General features: G+C 45.2%; 1 protein-coding gene and 1 long non-coding RNA gene across 6 annotated transcripts in view; one reads left to right on the top strand and one right to left on the bottom strand.

The window, feature by feature from the left end:
* The window catches only part of LOC135378868 (uncharacterized), a 50,633-nt gene extending 39,530 nt beyond the window's left edge, over nt 1-11,103 (bottom strand). For 2 of the 5 annotated variants that reach the window (XM_064612020.1, XM_064612022.1), the window contains exons 1-2: nt 10,953-11,103; nt 10,248-10,375 (exon numbers count right to left, since the gene is read on the bottom strand). In XM_064612020.1, coding sequence (XP_064468090.1) covers nt 10,248-10,375; nt 10,953-11,016 — 192 coding nt within the window. In that variant the 5' untranslated portion in view covers nt 11,017-11,103. Of the gene's footprint in view, nt 1-10,247; nt 10,376-10,948 lie in introns of all 5 variants that reach the window. The other 3 variants (XM_064612019.1, XM_064612018.1, XM_064612021.1) reach the window with 3 other exon arrangements.
* On the top strand, nt 141-2,176 carry LOC135373932 (uncharacterized). Its single transcript, XR_010416671.1, has 3 exons — nt 141-695; nt 848-986; nt 1,659-2,176. It is a non-coding gene; the product is annotated as an uncharacterized LOC135373932 (long non-coding RNA).
* Nucleotides 11,104-20,586: the final 9,483 nt, after the last annotated feature.

Genomic DNA, 20,586 nt, shown 5'->3' with positions numbered 1-20,586 from the left:
GATGTGTTCATAATGGAACACTGATTATGTATGCAAAATAGTTATCCCAAACTCCTCGCGGTTTTCTGAAAAAGTGAATTTTTAGTTTCACTGACATCCCGTCTTGTGTCCCGCAAACCCTGTGTCGACGACACATTCGAGGTCTGCCCGCGCTCCGGCTTGGCATGACTTTTGGCTTGGTTTCTTCCGCCAAGCCGGCCAGTTTCTTCTGCCGAGCCGTCTGCTGCGCAGATTCACATTGGGGAAGTGATAAACAGTTCGCTATTAGGGAGCCAGTATATTTCTGGACTTCACTAAACCCATGAGGAACGTGAGTTTTGCTTCCTTCGACTGCAAAGCATTTGCTAGGCCAGTACAGACTTCCTGGTGTGATTCGTGTTCTGTGCTGCGTGCCGAGAATGCGTGAGCGTTTTGCTCCCGTCTGCAAGAACACTTCAGCATGCAGATCCAATGTTTCAAACCACAATTTTCCGAAAGGCGAAAGAGAAATCGATCGACTGCAACAATCGGTTACAACTCCGACTGGGTGCCACCTTCGAAAGCAGTGATTTGATCTGTTCATCTGGCTCATACGAATGTTACGGAAGCAATGCGCAACTTGTTTCACAAGAAGCCGAAGATGTCTCGTCCGGGATGCTGTGCCAACCTTATCTGCAGCAGGAGATTGCAGGGGCAGGACTAGGCAGCAGATAAAGGTAAGACACGTAATGTTAGACAAGTCACTCATGCGTAGAAGAGAAAAATACGCTATCTGTCAGTTACTGCTTCATCCTTTAGAGATTACGCCCCAGCGGGTGTATTCTCAGTACAGATTTGGAATTTCCTTATTTGTTAAATGATTTCGCAGGCATTCTGGCACCACCGAAAAGCTTGCACTCCACGTCTCAACTATCACCGTCTGGGTTTCAAGCTGAAGGCTGTCACCAGTGCCAACCAGACGCCCCTTCAAAGTTCATCTGTTTTTCTTGACGGAACAGTGACACCTGGTACTGAGACATTTCATTTTCTGATTAATCAAGTGCATTCTATCACTTGTGCTCGACTTCTTGTGTTCGTATACCCTTGCTGTTGCTCGCTAGCTTAGAGCAACCATGCCTGAGGTGCCAGCGCTTTCAGAGTACATTTAAGCAGTATCATATGCACGGCAGCACATCTTGTGTATTTTGAGTAAAGTATAAATTCAATGGTGGCTCAGCTGTTGTATTTTGGTCACAAATAAGGTGTTCTTCCAGAGTGCTCAAGGGCAGTTCAAGCAGTTTCATGTGTGCAACAGCACATAGTTTTTCTCAGTTTTGACTAAGGTAAATCGAAATCTTCCAGTTGATGTCTTCCGGTCATAAATTATGTTTTTCGAGGCATTAAAACGGCATCATGTGTGCAACAGTACATACTTTTTCTCAGGTGAAGTAAGGTAAATCTGTCCGCCGTGGTGTTCTGGCAGTGCAGCAGAAGCTTGTGTTGCATTCAAGTGGTATTATGTATACAAAAACTTGTTTTATGCCTTTCTGTAGCTGCTGTACTAATATTGTGAGTACAGAGACATTCCTGCATAACATATCGGAGCATCTTGTGTGCTATTGTTGGTATGATCTGCAGCAGTATATTGATAATGTTAATTATTCAATGACTTCAGCTAACATTTACATTCTTACTTCCAGGTAAACCTGTCACGCAGATGCCCTACCCCTTGGTATGCATAGTTCAAGATTGTACCGAAACAATCCACCTGGAGTATTATTCTTCAATTGGCAGTGGCATTACTATCACAACACACCACATACTGCATGTCTATGGTGTGTGTACAATGCATCAAACCTATTCTCAGGTACAGGCCAGCTGGTACGCAATTATAACATGAAACAACTGACACAGAGACCGTAAAGTCATGCCTTTTCCTCCGTGCCTCGGGTTTCATGTTATTATCCTCACATGCAGCTCAATTCGCCTGTGCTGTGCAGCATGAGCAAAAGCATATATTGTTTGTGGTCACATGACACGGAACATAAATACAGTGAAACCTTCCTATGTTGGACACCCGCGGTGCAGCCGAAGCGTCTCCTACTTATAGAGGTGTCCGAGTTACAGAATATGACGGGAACAAAAAATGGAAGAGATCACAGCTGTGAGAAATGTCCCCCTTCTTCAATTTAAGGTCCTTAGTGGTACCTGGTGGTGGTGCCTGGTAGTGGTGCCTGGTAGTGGTGCCTGGTAGTGGTGCCTGGTAGTGGTGCCTGGTAGTGGTGCCTGGTAGTGGTGCCTGGTAGTGGTGCCTGGTAGTGGTGCCTGGTAGTGGTGCCTGGTAGTGGTGCCTGGTAGTGGTGCCTGGTAGTGGTGCCTGGTAGTGGTGCCTGGTAGTGGTGCCTGGTAGTGGTGCCTGGTAGTGGTGCCTGGTAGTGGTGCCTGGTAGTGGTGCCTGGTAGTGGTGCCTGGTAGTGGTGCCTGGTAGTGGTGCCTGGTAGTGGTGCCTGGTAGTGGTGCCTGGTAGTGGTGCCTGGTAGTGGTACCTCTACCCACTCTTCACTGATAATTATTACTGATTTTAGTATATTCAATTCCGTTCAGATTCTACTCAATGGCATTACCTCTGGAGCTTTTCGAGCAGCAAGGACTTGTCTCTGAAGCGTCAGCTTACTTCTCATAGCTTTGGTGCAGTGCTCGTTCAAAGGCTCTAGACAAACTGAAGACAAGTGCTCACATAAAGAATTACAATGTAGACTGACAGCACTTGTTTTTGGACTCTAAAAACTAAAGCAACAAAATGCTGAGACCAGTATAGGGGAAAAAAGGGGCAAAAGTCAAGGCCACTGGCTCATTTTGGGTCCTTTTGGTGCAAAGATAAGCCGATATTGAGGTAATTTGGCCAGGGCTTTGTCCGACTTTGCAGGGAAAACCCTATCCTACTTCCAAGATAGGGAGGTGTCCGACATAGAGAATTTCGTCCCCATGTAGTTTCAGTGGGGGCCTGCCCGTGCAATGAAATCATGGGGAGTTGTCCGAGGTAGGGAGGTGTCCGACTTTACTGTACTATACAGCATTCTACATCATGTAATCTAACAGTTGTTCACGTTTGGATATTTTAACCATGGAATTTACCCTGCATGCACCATACCATGTCCAAACACTAACAACTGCTAGAGAGCAGCATGTACTGTTTCCGTATAGCACTTATGGCTTGCTTCCTGTGATCGGAAACAGTGGTCTCTTTTTTCTGCTACAACCAGTAAACTACAGTAAAGATTTAGAAATACTGTGTCATACCATAAAGCACTATGGGAAACGGCAGTTTGAAAAACTGGAGAAGACTGTCATTAGAATGAGGGACATGTTCTACGGTGAAATTTTTTGCAGTGTGTGCTGTACCATGTAATGCACTGCAGGCCTACCACAGTATGGTAACGGTCTGAATACTTATTTGCTCAAAAAAGGAATATGTGCGTTTCTTGTACTAACTTCCCCTTATGCAAAGTAGTAGAAAAATGTTTTCAGCCAATGGGGAGGGAGAGGACATCATTCTGGAGTCTCGTTGACCTACAGTGTGTCGTGTGTGAAGGTCATTTTGAAGGGTGTAGGTGGTACAAGACGGTGTTCCCACATTCTTGGCAGTGTTGACTAATAACCACAATAAAGTAGAGGGTACATTTGTTGCTTCATATATTTGTGTCATGGCAAAGTATGTAGAGATACATCTGTCTCAACATGCAGGTGACAAAACTGTTTTTTATGCTTAAACTATGACAAATAGTTGTCTCTTCAGCACCACTAACCATGTGCCGGCCTCCATGACATGTCTGTGACATTCCAAAGTGATTAACATGTCCCATAGATGTGTGCAATGCTGAAGATGACTGTGTACCTTCTATGGATTCTTGATTCAAGAAAAGTACTGTGTGATTTGCTAACAGCACCTGGCTGTACCTCCACAATTCTACATAAAAATATGTAAAGTTTGCCAAAGGAAACATCATGAAGGTCCATAGCGAAAAACCCTGAGACGAGGGATAGGAAGGGACATACACAATGTCTCAACATAGCGTGTTTATGTCCCTTCTTGTATCTCCTCTTCAGATCTCGCCATCATGGACACTATCACCAGCTCGCTTGCTGTTGAACCGTTCTTTCAACGATAAGGGTCACTTTCATGGACTGGATGGCAGCCAACATGCTGTCAATAAAAAGAATAATGGAAGAAGCTCAATATGATCCTTAGGCTGTGCGTGGTCATTGCTTTCTGACAAATGGTGACTTAGAATTTCAGGACAGTGCCTGCAGTGGTAGTATTCTTGTGTTCTCACCCTTGACACCCATTGTGTGTCATCAGTCATATGCACATAGCTAAAACAATGTATATTTGTATTTCTTTGAATACAGTTGGTACAGCACATTGTTTTTTTACATGTTCTTTGGAAAGTATAAATAAAAAAATTCTCTACTCTGCAAGTCTCCTGTCAGCTCTACAGAGCAGCTTCGAATTTCACTAGAAGCCACGTGTGAAACCTAGACCGAACTAGTGGTGAAGGTCCATATAGGTCATAGATAGATACTATTATTATTATTAGATCATAGGTCAGGCTTAGGTCCTGGTTGGTAGCAACGCATTTGAATCTTATTAAAAATTGGTGCAGGAGGTGACCAACGTAACTAAATCCACCAACTGACTCTCACAAATTTTGTGGTGTTATACTTTTGAAACAACATTAATATGCCGCAGTGGTCTTTTCTCCTTTGTTCCTTTTAACCTAGAAATATTAGGTCTTCGGCATCACCAGCCTTAGTTGCTGAGCATGCAGTTATTTACACTGAGCACTGCAGTTTCATATTTGTTTCTCCGGACAAGCAAGCCCGCTTCCCCATTTTGATAAGAGTCTTTCAGCTTTGACAGGGCATTTGTGGACAAGGAAAACATTTGGACTATTGTGTATTTTGCTATGAAGTGCACCGTACGAGGCAGAGGACACCATCAACCATTTCCACTAAGGTTATTAAATTTGTGATAAAGTACATATACCTTTTGTCACTGACTAATTTGGTGGCAAAGTTACTTGAGTGGCAGTTGTGCAATTTTAAGCACATGTTTAAAAAAAATAGGATATGGGAAGTGCTGACTGGTTGAACATGTGGAGTACCCAGTATAATAATTGGGGGTATACGTCGCGAGACAACTGAGTGTGGAATACACAGCACAGTGTAATGTTCCTTATTCTGGCAATGTTAGCATGGTTCAAGTGGGAAATGTTGCACTACCCTTAATAACATCTGTTGGGCCCAGCAAACAGGGTGCACATACCCTGATCTGAAGACACTATGCCCAACTCAAAAGCAATATGAGATCGACCCGTACGTGTTTATTTGCGAAACTATTATGAATGAAATATGGCCTGTGTGGTATAGAACAATGCGCACACTCAAGTAAACATGCAAAAAATACGTATAAGGCCTCTCGACCTACATGCCGCGATGCGCTCTACGAGATCAACAACACACTACAAAACTACATCTCACACTTTTTGTTCGGGGCAACTCTAATGAGCACTTTCATATAACCGACGAATGGTTCAACGAATGCAGTTCGAGTGGTCACGATACATTCCTACGTCGTTCATTGCAGTCGCGCTATGATGCTGCACAATATATGTATCTCGTGTAACAAGCCTGGCAATCGCACGATGTGCATGGGCAGAAATACGGCCTTCTTTCTTTGAAGACCAGTCCTCTGCCGGTATATGCTCAAACGATCACCAAGTCTCACGTTGTTGGTCAATCGCTCCCATTCCTGCACTTGTAGTAAAAGCAGCAAACGGGTTGACGTGAATGGCAGCTGAACGGTTGAACTGCGAAGTTCTCGAGCACATAATCACAATTTCACGCCGAAAATGATGTTGAGATGAGTTCGCGGTTGTTGTTTCCATCGTTCAATAGTTCTCGGGATTACCTCGGACGAAACACTCATCGTAGCCGGCGGCCATAACTGGATTTCCTCGCAAACGGGAGAAGACGCCAGGGAAGTCAGAGAAAGCCTCAGCTTTCATCCAATCAGACGCACGATTCTCTATCTACGTAGATGGAGCAGGTTTATCCCATCTACGTCACAAAAATGGCTGCGCCCATGGCTTGTTTTGGTTTCTTTGATGAATTAATTTTCGTAATAGGAAGACAAAATTGAGAAACGAAGGTGCGTTTCGGGGGCAGTTGGATGTGCTCGTTCTGAATATCACAACCGTTTCAACACATCGGGAAATCGGCGTAGCTGACCTTTAAACATAGGTCGAGTACAAAGTCCCACCCGGAGGGCATGCTAACGCGCGTTGTCGTTCCGCGAGCGCTGGTGTCCAGCGTTATTAAATCATTCCATGATGCGCCGTATGCAGGGCACTTGGGGGCTCGCAAAACAAGGGCACGGATAAGGGCCTTGTATTTCTGGAAAGGAATGATAAGGGACATCAAAGGGTATTGCGCGAAGTGTGTGTCGTGCTGCCTCATGAAAATCCCTAAGAATGTGGAGCGGGCGCCGCTTCAGGTATTCCAGGAGGTGGGGACCCCTTTCGAACGCACCGCCATGGATATAATGGGACCGTTACCCACGAGTGGTGGCGGCAACCGCTATATCCTTATGTTTATTGACCACTTATCACCCTATGCTGAGGCGATTGCCATGCCGAATCAAAAAGCGGAAACGGTGGCTGGGGCATTCGTGGAAGATATAGTCCTTCGTCACGGCGTACCGCAACAACTGCTTACTGATCGCGGAGCGAATTTGACGTCAGAGTTGATGCGAGAGATATATAGTCTTTTGTGTGTCAAAAAGCTACAGACGATGGCTTACCATCCCCAGTGCAACGGTGCAGTAGAAAGGCTAAACCATACCATCGGCACCATAATATCTCACTATGTGGCTCATGATCAGCGGGACTGGGATCAATGGCTTCCGTACGCATCGTTCGCGTACAATACGGCGGTACACGAGGGAACTAAGGAAACTCCGTTCTACCTTCTCTACGGCCGCAGCCCAACCATCCCAAGCGTCGCTGTATTCTCGCCAACAATGAACTACGGAACTCTGGAAAACTACAGAGTAGAGCTGGAACAGCGCCTGGCGATGGCACATGAAATAGCACGGAAGGCGCTGAGCTCGGCTGCTCACGCACGACGAGAGCGTCAGGGAGTACAGACCCGCGAGAGGCCATGCAAAATAGGGGATGCCGTATACCTTAGAACATTTGCAGCGCGAACGGGTCTGGCTAAGAAACTGTCGCCGAAGTGGAGGGGTCCGTTTGAAGTTGTCGAAATTTTATCGGATGTCGCTCTAAGATTGAAAGGAATCAGATTGAGAGATGACGAGATTGTTCATATCGTCAAGCTGAAGCTGGCCCAAGGATCGGTCGAATTTAGCTCCAGCGTAAATTCGAGAACTCGAATGCGATCTGGAAAGGAAGTTGACGGCCATGCAAACGATGCAGCCGAGGTCGAGGTGCCGAACACGCTGACCGAAATGACGACGATGGACGCGACGCTCGCCGAGGCTTCAGCACCGTCATGCGAGGAAAGTCAGTTATTCCCGCTGCCACCGAGCAGTGACAATGCTATGTCTGATGCTGTACCGGTGCACTCATACGCCCTCAGAAGTAGAGGTCCGTTTGATTCCGTTGCAGCACTGTACCTGGAGGCGAATACGTGTAACTGCGCGGGCAAAACTCCTCAGGATTAATTGGCCCTATAACATGCAGCTTTTTGCATGCTACCGTTGCGTCTGTCTGCAGTGGCGGTAAGTTGATGTGGTGCTTACGTTAATAGCACATCTTTCGTTTTTCAATCCAGCTTTCAGTGCGATGTTGTATTTTATTGTCTGGAGACAATTTTGTAATAGATATCATTCGACTGTGTTGTTTAGGTTAGGTTTTTGAAGTTGTACGAGGACCTTGGGCGGTTGCGGGGTTAGTTGTTCTTACTGGGTAACGCATTGCAGTGCAGTGCAGTGAACATTGTTCCAACATGTGTGTCTACAACTGCATCTCGAGTGAAATAACCTTTCAAGAACACATTTTCCCCATATTGCTTTAAACTTGGCAATATGGGGCCCATACTGCCAAGTTTGAGCCAATATGGGGAAATCCTGGCAAGAGGGGTCCCATATTGGACCCGTATCGCCGATGCCCAGCCAATATAGGTATTGTGTGCTGCTTGGGGTTGCAAGTGTCTGATGTAAGCGAGTCGGCGGTTGGTTTGGGGTTAGGGGAATGTTGTTATAGCGTGTATCTTGTTTATGTGTATTGAAAGCGTTTAATTTGATATGCTGAGTTGATTGAATTATGTAAACACAAATAGTTTAAAGGTACATCTGGGTATTCTTTGCATGGGGAACTAATCGCGCGATCACAGAAAAGGGTGTTGGGTCGGAGTAAGCTGTCCGGTGTGGGGGAGGGGATTCGACGGGAGTGATGGAGTGATTGAAAAAAAGAAAAGAAAACGGGTTGTCAGCGCGGATGGTGTTGTGGACCGCACTCTGCCCGATGATCACTTTCCATAAAGGTTTTGCGGTTAAATCTCAATCGCAGATACGTATAGTGCTTATGTAGGTTGTCCCCGCTAATGTGCATCAGTACTACAAAAGGTGTGATCTACATAGAGGAAGCCAACTTACTCATATTGGCGGCTGTGTACCCTAGTGAAAGGTATTTTCGTATTGTATGTATGTCTAATAAATAGATAACCTTGAAAGTTCTATCGTCATTATATAGCCAAGATGTTAATGGAAAAGCTCTACAGCGCGTTCGAGGTGTTTGCAAGACATCACCCCTCATGCGAATGAAACTGACCACACTTGCGAAGTGCGGTAGTTGCTACTGAGCGAGCATCTTCAAGTAGCAGGAGACAAGGACGATAACACGAACAACAAGACTCTTATTTATTTTTATTTTATTTATATACAATACCCTTCTGCTCCACCTAAGTGGCATTGTGGAGGGGAGAGGAGATAACTCAATGACGACACAATCACAAGAATTCAATCATTCTGACACACACGTGCATAATTTTTCACTAAGAATGACACTTGAAGAAGAAACAAGGTCACGTGAAAGAAAACGGACATATGAAAACGATAGGGTTCAACCTTACAATCATCGTCTCTCTTCTCTGGAAAAGTTAAAAGGAAAGAAAAAAAAAAACTCTTCTGGAAAAGTTAACTCTAAGTTGACAGTTTTCCAGAAGAAGGCGCTGATCATGCGCACGTATGTTCTTAAATGTTCTACAAGTATAAAAGAAATGCCTGTGTTGTAATCTGTTACTTCGTTGCTAGTAAAGCAGATCTGCTTGTTGTGCGTGTTCTTGTCCCTGTCTCATCGGTGTTGAAGATGCTCCTTCATGTGGATATTTGACCTTGCCAGCGGGGAGACCAAACGTATGCCATACGTCTGCCATAAAGGCGATGGGAACGACGAGCACCAATTTCGCTCTGTTCCTCCACCCGTATTTACGCAACTATTACATGTTACAGCATGTCCCGATGCCCGTATCTTCTACGCTTTGTGTTCTTCATTCGTTTATAATATTGCAGAAATCAATCACATGCATCCTTATTACATGCGCGGCTTCCACCGAACTTCTCTGCTGTCGCCTTCGCAGAATAGGGCAGTTCTGAGACACGTGTGAATATTTGCAGTGGAAACATCGCGAGAAACCTTTGGCGCGCACTGAGTAATATTAATTTTTATTGTTTTATTTTTAGTTTTTTGAGGTGGCCCAAAGGCCGCGTGTGTGAAGGTAGCGAAGTTGTCGGGAAAGCGTTCGATGCGTTCCCACTAAAACAGGTTGTAACACACGAACACATGTTACACCGGGAATGCAGAATACGCTCATTACAAACGTTCTGAGCCTGCGATCAAATTTTGCAATACAGCGCAAGGATACATGTAGAAAAGTCGCGAATACCAAAATTAATTCCGATATGACATCACGTCGTGCATCACAGCAATGAGGCGGTCGCGGGAGTGGTCACGTGCTTACGTGATCCAATAAGAATATATGAGGCGCTGGCTCCTCTAACGTCAGAGCTTGAAGCCGAACTTTCCTCAGATGATTGTATCTCGCGATCAACGATATGTAGAAAAGTAAATTTTGCGTCAATACTCTTACGTACACAACAATGCGTGCACTGCGAAACCGACCGCGGTTACCTTGGTGTCACAACACCTTTAAGGGGCTCTTCTCCGCCAAATATAAAACGGAACTGTGGATGGAAATCCGTAGCTTACCGCATTGAAGAACACGACGGCGTACTTCTGTGCCTCTCTTTCGTTGCTGAAAGCGGTGTGCAGGACGTTGTCGAAGGCGACGTAAACTTGAAATGCAATCTCGTCAGGAAGGTTTACCGTGGTTCTAACTGCAAAAGTGCGAAAGCAAAGGCTAGAACTAATGGCGTAGATGACCCGCTTGTATCAAAGCTGTCCTCTCATGTTATGCGGACAATGTGCATCGTAAGCCGCGCTTAGATGAATGCGACAATTGAGTTGTGGCATTGTATGCGCTAATGCAAGCGCTTCGATTCGCTAGGGCAGCGCATCGTATTCGATACACAGAGAGAATCGCACTTTCAACAGTTTTACTCGAGGGACGAAAGCTCAAAGAAATACAAAGAAATCTGGTTCAAAGACCTGCAAGGTCGGAACCGGTTATCCCAACCATGCCGGCTTTTGTATCAAACGAGTTTACCAGGAATGTACCCAATTTTGAATCGGCTGTTTGCCCTGGATTCTCCTCAGACCTTCTAAAGTTGCACGATTCGCTCAAGATACATGCTGCCATGGAGATGGTAGCATGCAATGGAGAGACAAATCGCTGAGTACTAGAATATTGCAGCTACCACCATCACGGAAACTGGGCTCACATATTGTATAACTAAGCAAAATTCGTTTCAACGATTCTATTTGGTAAAGGTAAAAAAAAAATGACGTACTTACTCCCGTTCCCCTTTGCAACTGCAGCACCCCAGAGCAAGCAAAGCATAATAACGACCACCATCATTTTCTGGATTAATGTGCACTTCTACGGTCCGCAGCTTCACGCTCAGTACACAAAATACTCTCCCCTAGACAGGATGCATTCAACATGGCTTTTGCCAGATCCGATATAACCTTTCGGTAATAATACAGTGGCGCAGCTTTTAGAAGATGCCGGACGTGCAACAGCCGAACGTGTCTCCGTTTAATTCGGGTTAGATTATCGCTGTCAGTTTGCACAATACATCACCGCGCATCGTGTCACTCAACACAAATTGTGTTGCAGATGTTCGTTACGTAGCTATACATGTCGGGAACCTGTAGCAAGCGCGCTCTGTTCCCTTTCCTGTTTCAAATGCCTCGGAGAAATGTACTGCAGTTTTTTAGTTATCAGTGTGCAAATTATTACGCAGTAGAGTTTATATCTGAGTTCTCTTCAGCTATTTCAGCAATATTCCTTCCAGTCCTTGTGGTATCGCCGTGTCAAGCGTCTTACTATTGATACGCCAGCTACTTCTTTTGAGGCACGTTAAACCCATTTTCCACACAGCTACCTTGCTCTCAGTTAGTGGTCATCTGCTTTGTCCATACAGGGGAGGTAACAGGTTACGGGGCACAGTAACAGTAACGCTCGGGTATTTCTTCTCCCACTCTTTCAGTCTGGTACACAGCACTCCCGGTGCTGTCATTAAGTAGGTCAGATGGTGGGATGATATGGAATGCACCACGAGTAGTGCCGAGTCAAGTAGAGAGGGAGGATGAATAAGATATACCTCTTGCGGGTGCTTCTTATCTTCCGTCTGCCCCATGTGTGACGCAAGTTGATGATCACGCAATTGAGAGCGGACAGCTGAGCGATAGATTGTAGTACTCCGCTCCTCCGCACATAAAATACGAAAACCAAGAATAAATAGTCACTGAAAAAAAAAAAGAATGAAAGACCAAGTGTCAATGTATTTTTTTTATATGCACGTCAGGTCCTCACTACTCAGGTTTTCACCCATGTCTCAGGGATATTAAACCAAAAAGAACGCTTTCGATATAGCGTTAGCCGTTTGCGAAGTATAAAGCTGGGGATCTTCGTGAAACAGCGAGTGAACAGACAAGCGTGAAAGCTACCTAAACATAATAAACGTAATAAAGCAACAACGTGACAGAGTAGCGCAGGACACATCGAGACAATCACACTTTCAACAAGCTGGTGCGTTTTTTTTTTCTCGTGAAAACGTCTGTAGGTTAGATTTGTTAGCCAGGGGTGCTAGACTCGTCAAAGCAGTACCACGTTCAAATGATGACATCGCGCGGGGAGGAGTTTTCAACTTCCGAATTTCAAGACAAGTGTTTCCCTTTCCCGGCAACTGAAGTTGGGTCTAGGTCAGTCCCGATCAAAATCAGTGTGTGCGCGACCCGCCCACTGGCACGAGCGTATTAGAATGAAGAACGAGAAAGTGCACCACCGCTTCTATCCGCTCCGGTGAAGAGTGAAATGCAGAGCTATACATCCTTGAAGGACTTACGGTCAAATCATACATTGTCAAATATATTTTGGCTGCGTGAATATTAGAATATTTCGGATCTCGCGGTGCATAACTGTGTTCCGAATCGAATACGGAAATATATATTTAGTTTTGAATCGAATCGATATTTCTTCCAAACTGAATACATAGAGAAACAGCATGACTCGAGGCCTGATCCCATGGCATCACAAAACACCCGCGATACGGGGTAATGGTAAAAGGAAACCGGGAAATCTTTGTACGATTAACAGAAGAAGTGAAGGGCCGGGCAGTCCTCCGTCAAGTTATGCAAACGCAAAAAGAAAAGCAAAAAAGTCGAAAAGACAAAGCACCCGGTGACACGGCTTTTCTTGTAACCTCCCCACTGGCTTCAGATATCTGCGTCGTTTCGACCTTGCTGCCACTATCAGCAGAAGCATGGAAGAGGGAACTGTAGGGGATACTCGTTGTTTCTTTCCACAGTATTCAACAGTGAAGGAGTTTTTGACGCGGTCGAGATTTTGCGCAAAGAAAATTTTCCCCAGCAATTTTTATTGCAGTAGGGTAATGTGTCTTCTGTTGAAATTGGTTGAGAAAGCGAAATGCCCTTTCCGTTTCGGACAAGAAAAGCGCAACGAAAGACAACAACAAACGAATGAAAAAAAAAAAAAAGTAGCGCTGACTTGGCACATTTCAGATTTCTTTTCAGAATATTTCTCGACACTGAAAATCGATCAAGTGCCCGCAAGTCACACCAAAGTTTTGTCGATGACCAGCGCCAGTGACACCCAGAAGTAGAATTTTAAAGGCGTGCAACACCATTCTGCTGCAATGGCATTCATCTTGCATTTTTCAAGCCGTATAACTCCGTAAAATAAGTCTTGAATGGAATATCTCAACGGGTTCTAGTACTTAATGGTGCCAGGAATGTATCTCTTATTTTGGAAATTTTGGATTTTTTTTCCGCAGATGTCAGAAATTGCGTTTCGCGTTTCCTCGTATTTTGTGTGCCGGTCACAAAATAAACAGACCTGGTTGATGGGGATGATTCAGGTTTTCCTGGCGCATAAGCGACGAAGGCCATAATGCGGCAACACAATATAAACAGACCTGGGGTGAGCATTTTAATCCCATCAAGTACTAGAAAGATGTGTCTAAAATCGATATGCCCTGATTTTGTTTACGTCGAGGCACAGGGTTGCTATACGGATTCTTGTGAGCAGTGGTTAGCCGATGCTGACCCGCTAGTATTTTGGCTGTGCGCGGTGGTGCCACTTGTCTGCATGCCACAGAAATTTGCGCAAGATAGAAAAACCGGATAATTTGTCACAATCTGCCTTTCGGCATGTGATAATAAACGCAGGGTGGACGCGCCTGCCGCTCGTTATCTCGGAACCCTTCTTTCCGTGGTTGTGCTTTACCTCGACAGCCACGGTTTTTCGAAATCGGTAGGAACAAACCTGTCTGCGTAAAACGGAAGAGACGGAAAGAACAAGCCCTGAACGTCTACAAGTGAAGCCATCTGGATAATCTCTCAGCGGTACCTGACTCACCAATCTCTTTCATCGAGAGCCAGCTCAAGCGACAGTAAAGAAGACGTGTGTGCAGGAACGTCCAGAAACGGACCCTGTATTGTTGAAGGGCGAGGAATTGTGGACTTTGTGTACCTGTTCAACAGATTTCAATCAATAGCAATCCACGGTCGTTTCAACTGCACACTTGCAGACATGGAGATAACATCAGAGAGCACAAATGATTCTCGAGCGAAATTACGCTGCAATGCAAAATGTGCTTGCTGAAGGTCATTGTAGATACTGAGTGCTCACCAGATAGTACGTGCGATCGTATGGACGTAAACACAGCAGCTTTTTCCGGGGTGCTATTCATTGGGGCTGGGTATGCGGCCCTTACTAAGCTTTGTGCGGCGGAACGTTTGCCAAGTATCAAAACCAGCTGGCAAATGACATTCAACAGGCAGCGTGGATGATGATGGAACAGGCTGCGAAGGAAGAAGCAGAGATTGCACGGCAGCAAGGCGACGCTGACGAGGACGGGTACCCACTTATCCCTGTCGTTGCGGGCGGGGCATGAGCCATGCGATCCTATGAAAGAAAATACGATTCGCTTTCGGGCGTGGTAAGTTCTTCTGTGCGCTTCTGTTTCCTTTATGCAGCGGTTCCTCCGTTGTCTCCTGTAGGCTGTCAACGTGAGCTTCAGGACAAAGAATGTTCTGTACCTCGCTGTCAAGAACAAGTTGTGTGACAACTGCACTCGGGCAGAAAATCTTTGTAAGCCACCAAGCAAGCACATGCGTTACAAGAACAGGTCGTACAGCTCTCACAGCATGTAAAGAGCAGCTGTTGTGGAAGGCTTCTGCTGCAGCGTTTCGATGTATGGCGTCAAGTACAACTGTGTGATTGTTGACAGAGACTCTAGCATGCACAGTGCCCTGCTCTCTGCCTCTCCGTATCCTGGGATGTATATCGAAAAGATTGAGTGCAGCTCCAGTAGGACACGCCCTTACAAAAAGTTTTCTACCGTCTAGAGTCATTCTATAAACAAGACACCTACGAATTTTTAGTCTGTCTATAGAGATCCTATACACGTTGTTAACACATTTGAATAGACGCTGAACTGATAATTGGCACACCACATTCTATAGAACGTCTATTTATTTCACGAATGGACAGTCTATACACGCATATTTTAGGCTCTCTATACATAGTAGGCACGCAGCCTGTATTAAAAATCGCAATGATTTCTGACAAAAAAGACTTATCCACTGTCTATACAATTTCTATAGAATGTGATAGAGATCCTAACTACTTGCAAAAGAATTACTCCCAAAACCACGGGTTTTCCAGTAGAAACCAGAATTTTTCCTTCTGACATACCTTTTTCTTTCTTTGTCAACCTCTGCCACCACACATTTCATTTTCTCCCGCCACTTTTCTTCGTTGGTTTCCCTGACTTCCAATAACGGATAATATATTTAAAACAAAAAAAAAGAAAGGAAGGGAAGGTACTAGGGCTCCGAAGTTGAAAAAGCGCACCTAGAAAGGAAGTGGCGCTTTATCCCTAAGTAAGAACAGATACTATACATATAGTGCTTATTTTGAAAGCTTCCGCGAATCCGAGAGCCTTGTTCGCCTTTTTAGTCAAATCAAAGGGTGACGTGTCTGAGATTATCTCAATTACAGAAAGAAACAACGGTGAAGTATGGAGTAGCTTAGAATATTAATTCACCATTAACATAACGTCTGTGTTTCTTTGGTTTGAAGCACTCACTAGGTCCATAGAAAATAAAGCATACGCAGTGCCACGCGATCACGGGTTTTCCTGTCTTACTCGCAATAACGATCCATGTATAGACATTGTGTATTTCTATACACTTCTTACAGACATGTGTATATACAGAACGTATCAAAAAGCTGTGTATATACATGTGTCTGTAGAAAGTGTGTAGAATGTTTATACAACTCGAGTATAGAAAGTAGAAACCAGCACTGGTTAGAAAAATCATAGCTTGTTAAAATGACTTCTATACAGCTTCTGTAGATCAAGGGGATAGAAAGTAGCAGTGGATATAGATACAGTGTATAAAATGAGGTTAGGAATTCTATAGAAAGGAGAAGCCAACTTTTGTAAGGGACTGTACAGCAGTCGCTGAGCGTCCGGTGGCAACAAGAGAGACGCAAAAGGCTCACTGCGTCGTTCTTCGGCCGGGTGTGCAGGATGCTTCCGTCTACAAGCCGTGCTGGAGTTGTCAAGGGCATACTGTACAAAGCCGTAGATGCCCCTTCACTGCGACATGGAAGAACCTACGAGACTCTTGCCATTGCTCACCTAGAAAAATACGAAGGGATGTCAGTGAAGCGAGGCGGTCTTTTTGTGGACAGAACGCGTAGCTTTCTCGCTGCTAGCCCAGATGAGTTGATTGGAGATGATGGGCTTCCTGAAGTCAAATGCCCTTCTTCGGCATACTGTGTGACGCCCCTTGAAGCCTTGCGATCGACATCGAAAGTCATATCGATATCATAACAATAAAAAGTATCAAACTCTTCGATTAGATTAGATTCTCTGTCATCGCGAAAGACTTCTGAAAACCTTTGTTTACCAAGTCAGCGAGCTAAAGCTTGCGTATTGTGAAAATTACACTCTCTACAACTATGTTCGTAAATTGCAACACCTGTTCAAATTTTAATTAAACACTTACTAATGTGTGGTAGTCTCAACTTTGCAAGCCTTCTCCTGGAAGTGTTTCGATAAATGTTAGCATTTAATGCACAATCAAATACGTTGTATACGCATGTTGGTCTCTGCGCATGAGAAGAGGGCGAGAGAGTACAATGACGTGGACGCATGCATGGCGTGCTCCTATTAGTTGGGGAGCCGACTGCACCACCTGCGCAGCTTAGAAGGGTAAACAGTGCGGAATACCCCATGCATTTGGCTGCGTCTTTTGGGTCTTGTTCGCTCGAATACGGTGAATACGTGCTGTGTTTACGGGATCACTTGTTCACATTTGGACGGAGTATCGCTTTTCACATTCCCGAAAGAGGCAAGACTGCGTCGACGATGGGAAAAGGCAATTAACCGTTGATACTGGCGGACGACGGATACGCAAGCTGTCTGCTGCCGCCGCTTCACTCCGGACGCCATCGTGCATCAAGGACAACGGAAACGCTTGAAACCTAGTGCTGTACCGATACTTCACCTTCGTGGCGCCATCAAAGAGCAACTGCATGACAGCAGCCGTGGTACATTTGATTTCTTGTTTTTGCATGTTTCCAACATTGCTCTGAGTGAGATGGCGTGATAACAGTGATATATCACACATGGACAGATAGAAGATGCAGCACATCTCAGCCTACCAAGATTCGGATGCCACTCGCAGAACGTCAGGCTCCTGAAAACGTCCGCGCGCCAATCTATAACTATCACGAAGTTCAACTTACATGCGAATGTCCGGGAACAGAAATATCCTCGCCATGTACAGGTAATTAATGCAAAGCTTAAGTCTAAGTCATTTTCGCTATTATGTGAGCATCTAGCATCGCAGTATCAGAGCCCCGCGCACGGTGGGAAGTACTACGTGAACCAGTTCACGCCACACTATCAAGTGGATCAGGATGTGGACCTATCTGCAGCTGAGTGCAGTGAGTTCCCTACATGGGCAGATCAAGAAAGGTGGGGAGGTCAGGATATCCTGACCCCCTCCACGATTTCTGACTTCACATTGTGTTTAATTGACCTGCAGGAATTGATGATGCAGTACAGCAAACACTAGGGCGGTCTGGAGGTGAGGATGGTACCATCAAGCATCTCTCGCCGACATCGGATCAAGAATGCTACAGACACGGCTGCCAAGGAGAGCTCGGTATGCATTTTATGGCATAGCTAGGTATATTGCTAGTCTGCAGTATAGGGAGGTGTGTAAAGCAATTCTCATGCAGCACTCCATCATACAGACACGTATAACGAATATGAGAAGCAGATGAGCGCGGGAACCACAGCAAACATGTACGAACAGGGGCAGGTTGGACCCCACTCCAACGAAAGACTTGTCCAAACCACAGAAACACACGAGTGCCATGAAAGATCTGGTAAGAAGTCATGTTACATTCAGTGGCCTGCAGACTTACCATAACCAGCGAAGCACGTGTCATCGGGTGGTGATAGACATCTCAATCTCGTTTTGCAGCTGTCTATCACCACCCGATGACACGTGCTTCGCTGGCGGACCCCCCCCCCCCCCCCTTTCTTGATCTGCCCATATAAGGAACTCACTGCACTCAGCTGCAGATAGGTCCACGTCCTGATCCACTTCATAGTGTGGCGTGAACTGGTTCACGTAGTGCTGCACACTGTGCGCAGGGCTCTGATACTGCGATGCTAGATGTTCACATAATAGCCCAGTAAACCATATATATCCCAGGTACATCCTGGCGATATCGCAAATTGGATGTTAGGACATCCATGGGAGCTTCACAGAGAGCCCGTTTACGTAGAAAGTACATCCATGCGACTGCCAGATTCCTACTGTTTTCACATCACAGAACCGTCGCATAGATGTCTATTTTGGATATTTGGATGTTCCGGGGATATTTCAAAATTCATGCTATTTTTGCGTTGAATCAATTTGAAATTGGTAGCTATTCATTGCTGTAACAAATAAATTCTGACAGTACTTAAACAAAAAGGCATCTACTTGTGGCAGCACACCCCGCTTGTGGAGGGGTGCAGAGCGACCTTTCGGCCCTAATCCAAGACCAATGCAGACCACAGGTTAATAAATGTGCTCCCGCCTTTCACCATATCAGACGCAAGCTCCCTTTTTGGCCCCTCCACCGCGTACGCGGATTTGAAGAGATACCAGAGCGAGCATATACTGAAATACAAATTGTCGGAGTACGTTCGTCATGTGTAGCGTGGCGTATCACATTTGCAACGGTGACAACGTCTTTACAGTTAATTTGTGAGTCTGCGAACCACGTCAGCTTATACCTGCGAACGTTCCTGACACCCCATCCTAGCAGCTATCTTGTTTTTAACTCAAGCTACCGCCTATAGTGTGATTGCTTGGTAAATAACGTAGTAAACCCCAAAATTTTCCCCGTTTGCTTACGTCATGCCACTAACGGTCACGTGTCGTAGATGACTCCGAAAAATAACGCGCGATTGCTCCCTTCTTTTTACGTCTACCAGATGTCCCAGGGATATACAAAGTAAGGCACTTTTCAAAGTCACATTGTGGACGTACAGGTAACGTCGCATAGACGTGGCGGATATGTGCGATGTGTGCGACCTTTGTGGGACGTACCTAGGATATTTCTGGTTTACTGGGCGGGGAAAATGACTTAGACTTAAGCTTTGCATAACGTACCTGTACATGGCTTGGTTGGACTTCGTGATAGTGAGAGATTGGCGCGCGGACGTTTTCAGGAGCCTGACGTTCTGCGAGTGGCATCCGAATCTTGGTAGACTGAGATGTGCTGCATCTTCTATCTGTCCATGTGTGATTTATCACTGTTATCACGCCATCTCATTCAGAGCAACGTTGGAAACATGCAAAAACAAGTAATCAAATGTACCACCAGGATAGTGGATCATCCCAATCACGTGTCCAGCTGTCTATCAGTGAACGATGAAACGCGCTTTGCTGGTTAAGACAAGTCCGCGTGCCACTGTAAGTTCCCCCTTGTAAGAATATTGCCCTAATACTAATAAGAAAAGTGCACAAAGAGGCAACGCAAGAGATATAACCTTTTGATTCTCTGTCTTGTGTTTTTGTCTGTTTATGCATTTTGCTTATTATGCTTCCTCACCTACTAGCCTAGACCAGAAATGACGGCACCTTCTGTCATTATAAATCTTACCGGTTCAATAAGATTTCACAACGGCTGCCAAAGCATTAAGGCTAAGAATGGACGGCAACATCGCTTGCAAAAACCGTCCAGATTCTCTGCATTCACAAGATATAGTTACAGGTTGTCGATTCGCAGCAGTCAGCATCAACTAAACCGCTTTTGGCTGTGCCAGTACCTCGGACTCAAGTTCTATAGAGGAAGCATTTGTAGACCACTTAGCCGAACTTCTATGCGTAGCTCGACCGACGTAGACATACGCAGCACAACACAGCACCACGCACACACAACACCAGAGATGTTCTCATATCCTAAGTGCACGTCGATTTAAGATATAGAAGCATTGTTGTCGTCCGTAAGATGTGCTGTTGAGACTCCTCTTGACAGGGCTCCGAAAAACACAAGGTAACAATGTATGTTATACCTGAGTAATACCGAACATATATGAAAATGATGCTAAAATAATAATAAAACGAGCAAGACTATCATGTACTGTATGGCCCGGAGGCTCTTCACTTAACATCTAATTACAGGTTAGCAGGGTCTCGTACCTTTCGCCATCGTATAACACGCCACGACAAGCGCGAAACATGGACTCCCATAAAAGTGGTGAGTTAGTAATAAAGGAGTACGAAGAGGTAGCATGTATCACTTAAAAGAAAAGGGCATTGTCAGTGTTCGTGACCCTCAATGACACTTGTCCCTTATCAGTACTAGCATTGTGTCTATCAA

This window comes from Ornithodoros turicata, chromosome 1, assembly GCF_037126465.1.
Source record: "Ornithodoros turicata isolate Travis chromosome 1, ASM3712646v1, whole genome shotgun sequence".
Classification (NCBI taxonomy): Eukaryota; Metazoa; Arthropoda; class Arachnida; order Ixodida; family Argasidae; genus Ornithodoros; species Ornithodoros turicata.
Note: the sequence above shows the minus strand (reverse complement) of the source record. Positions and strands in the feature narration are given on the sequence as shown.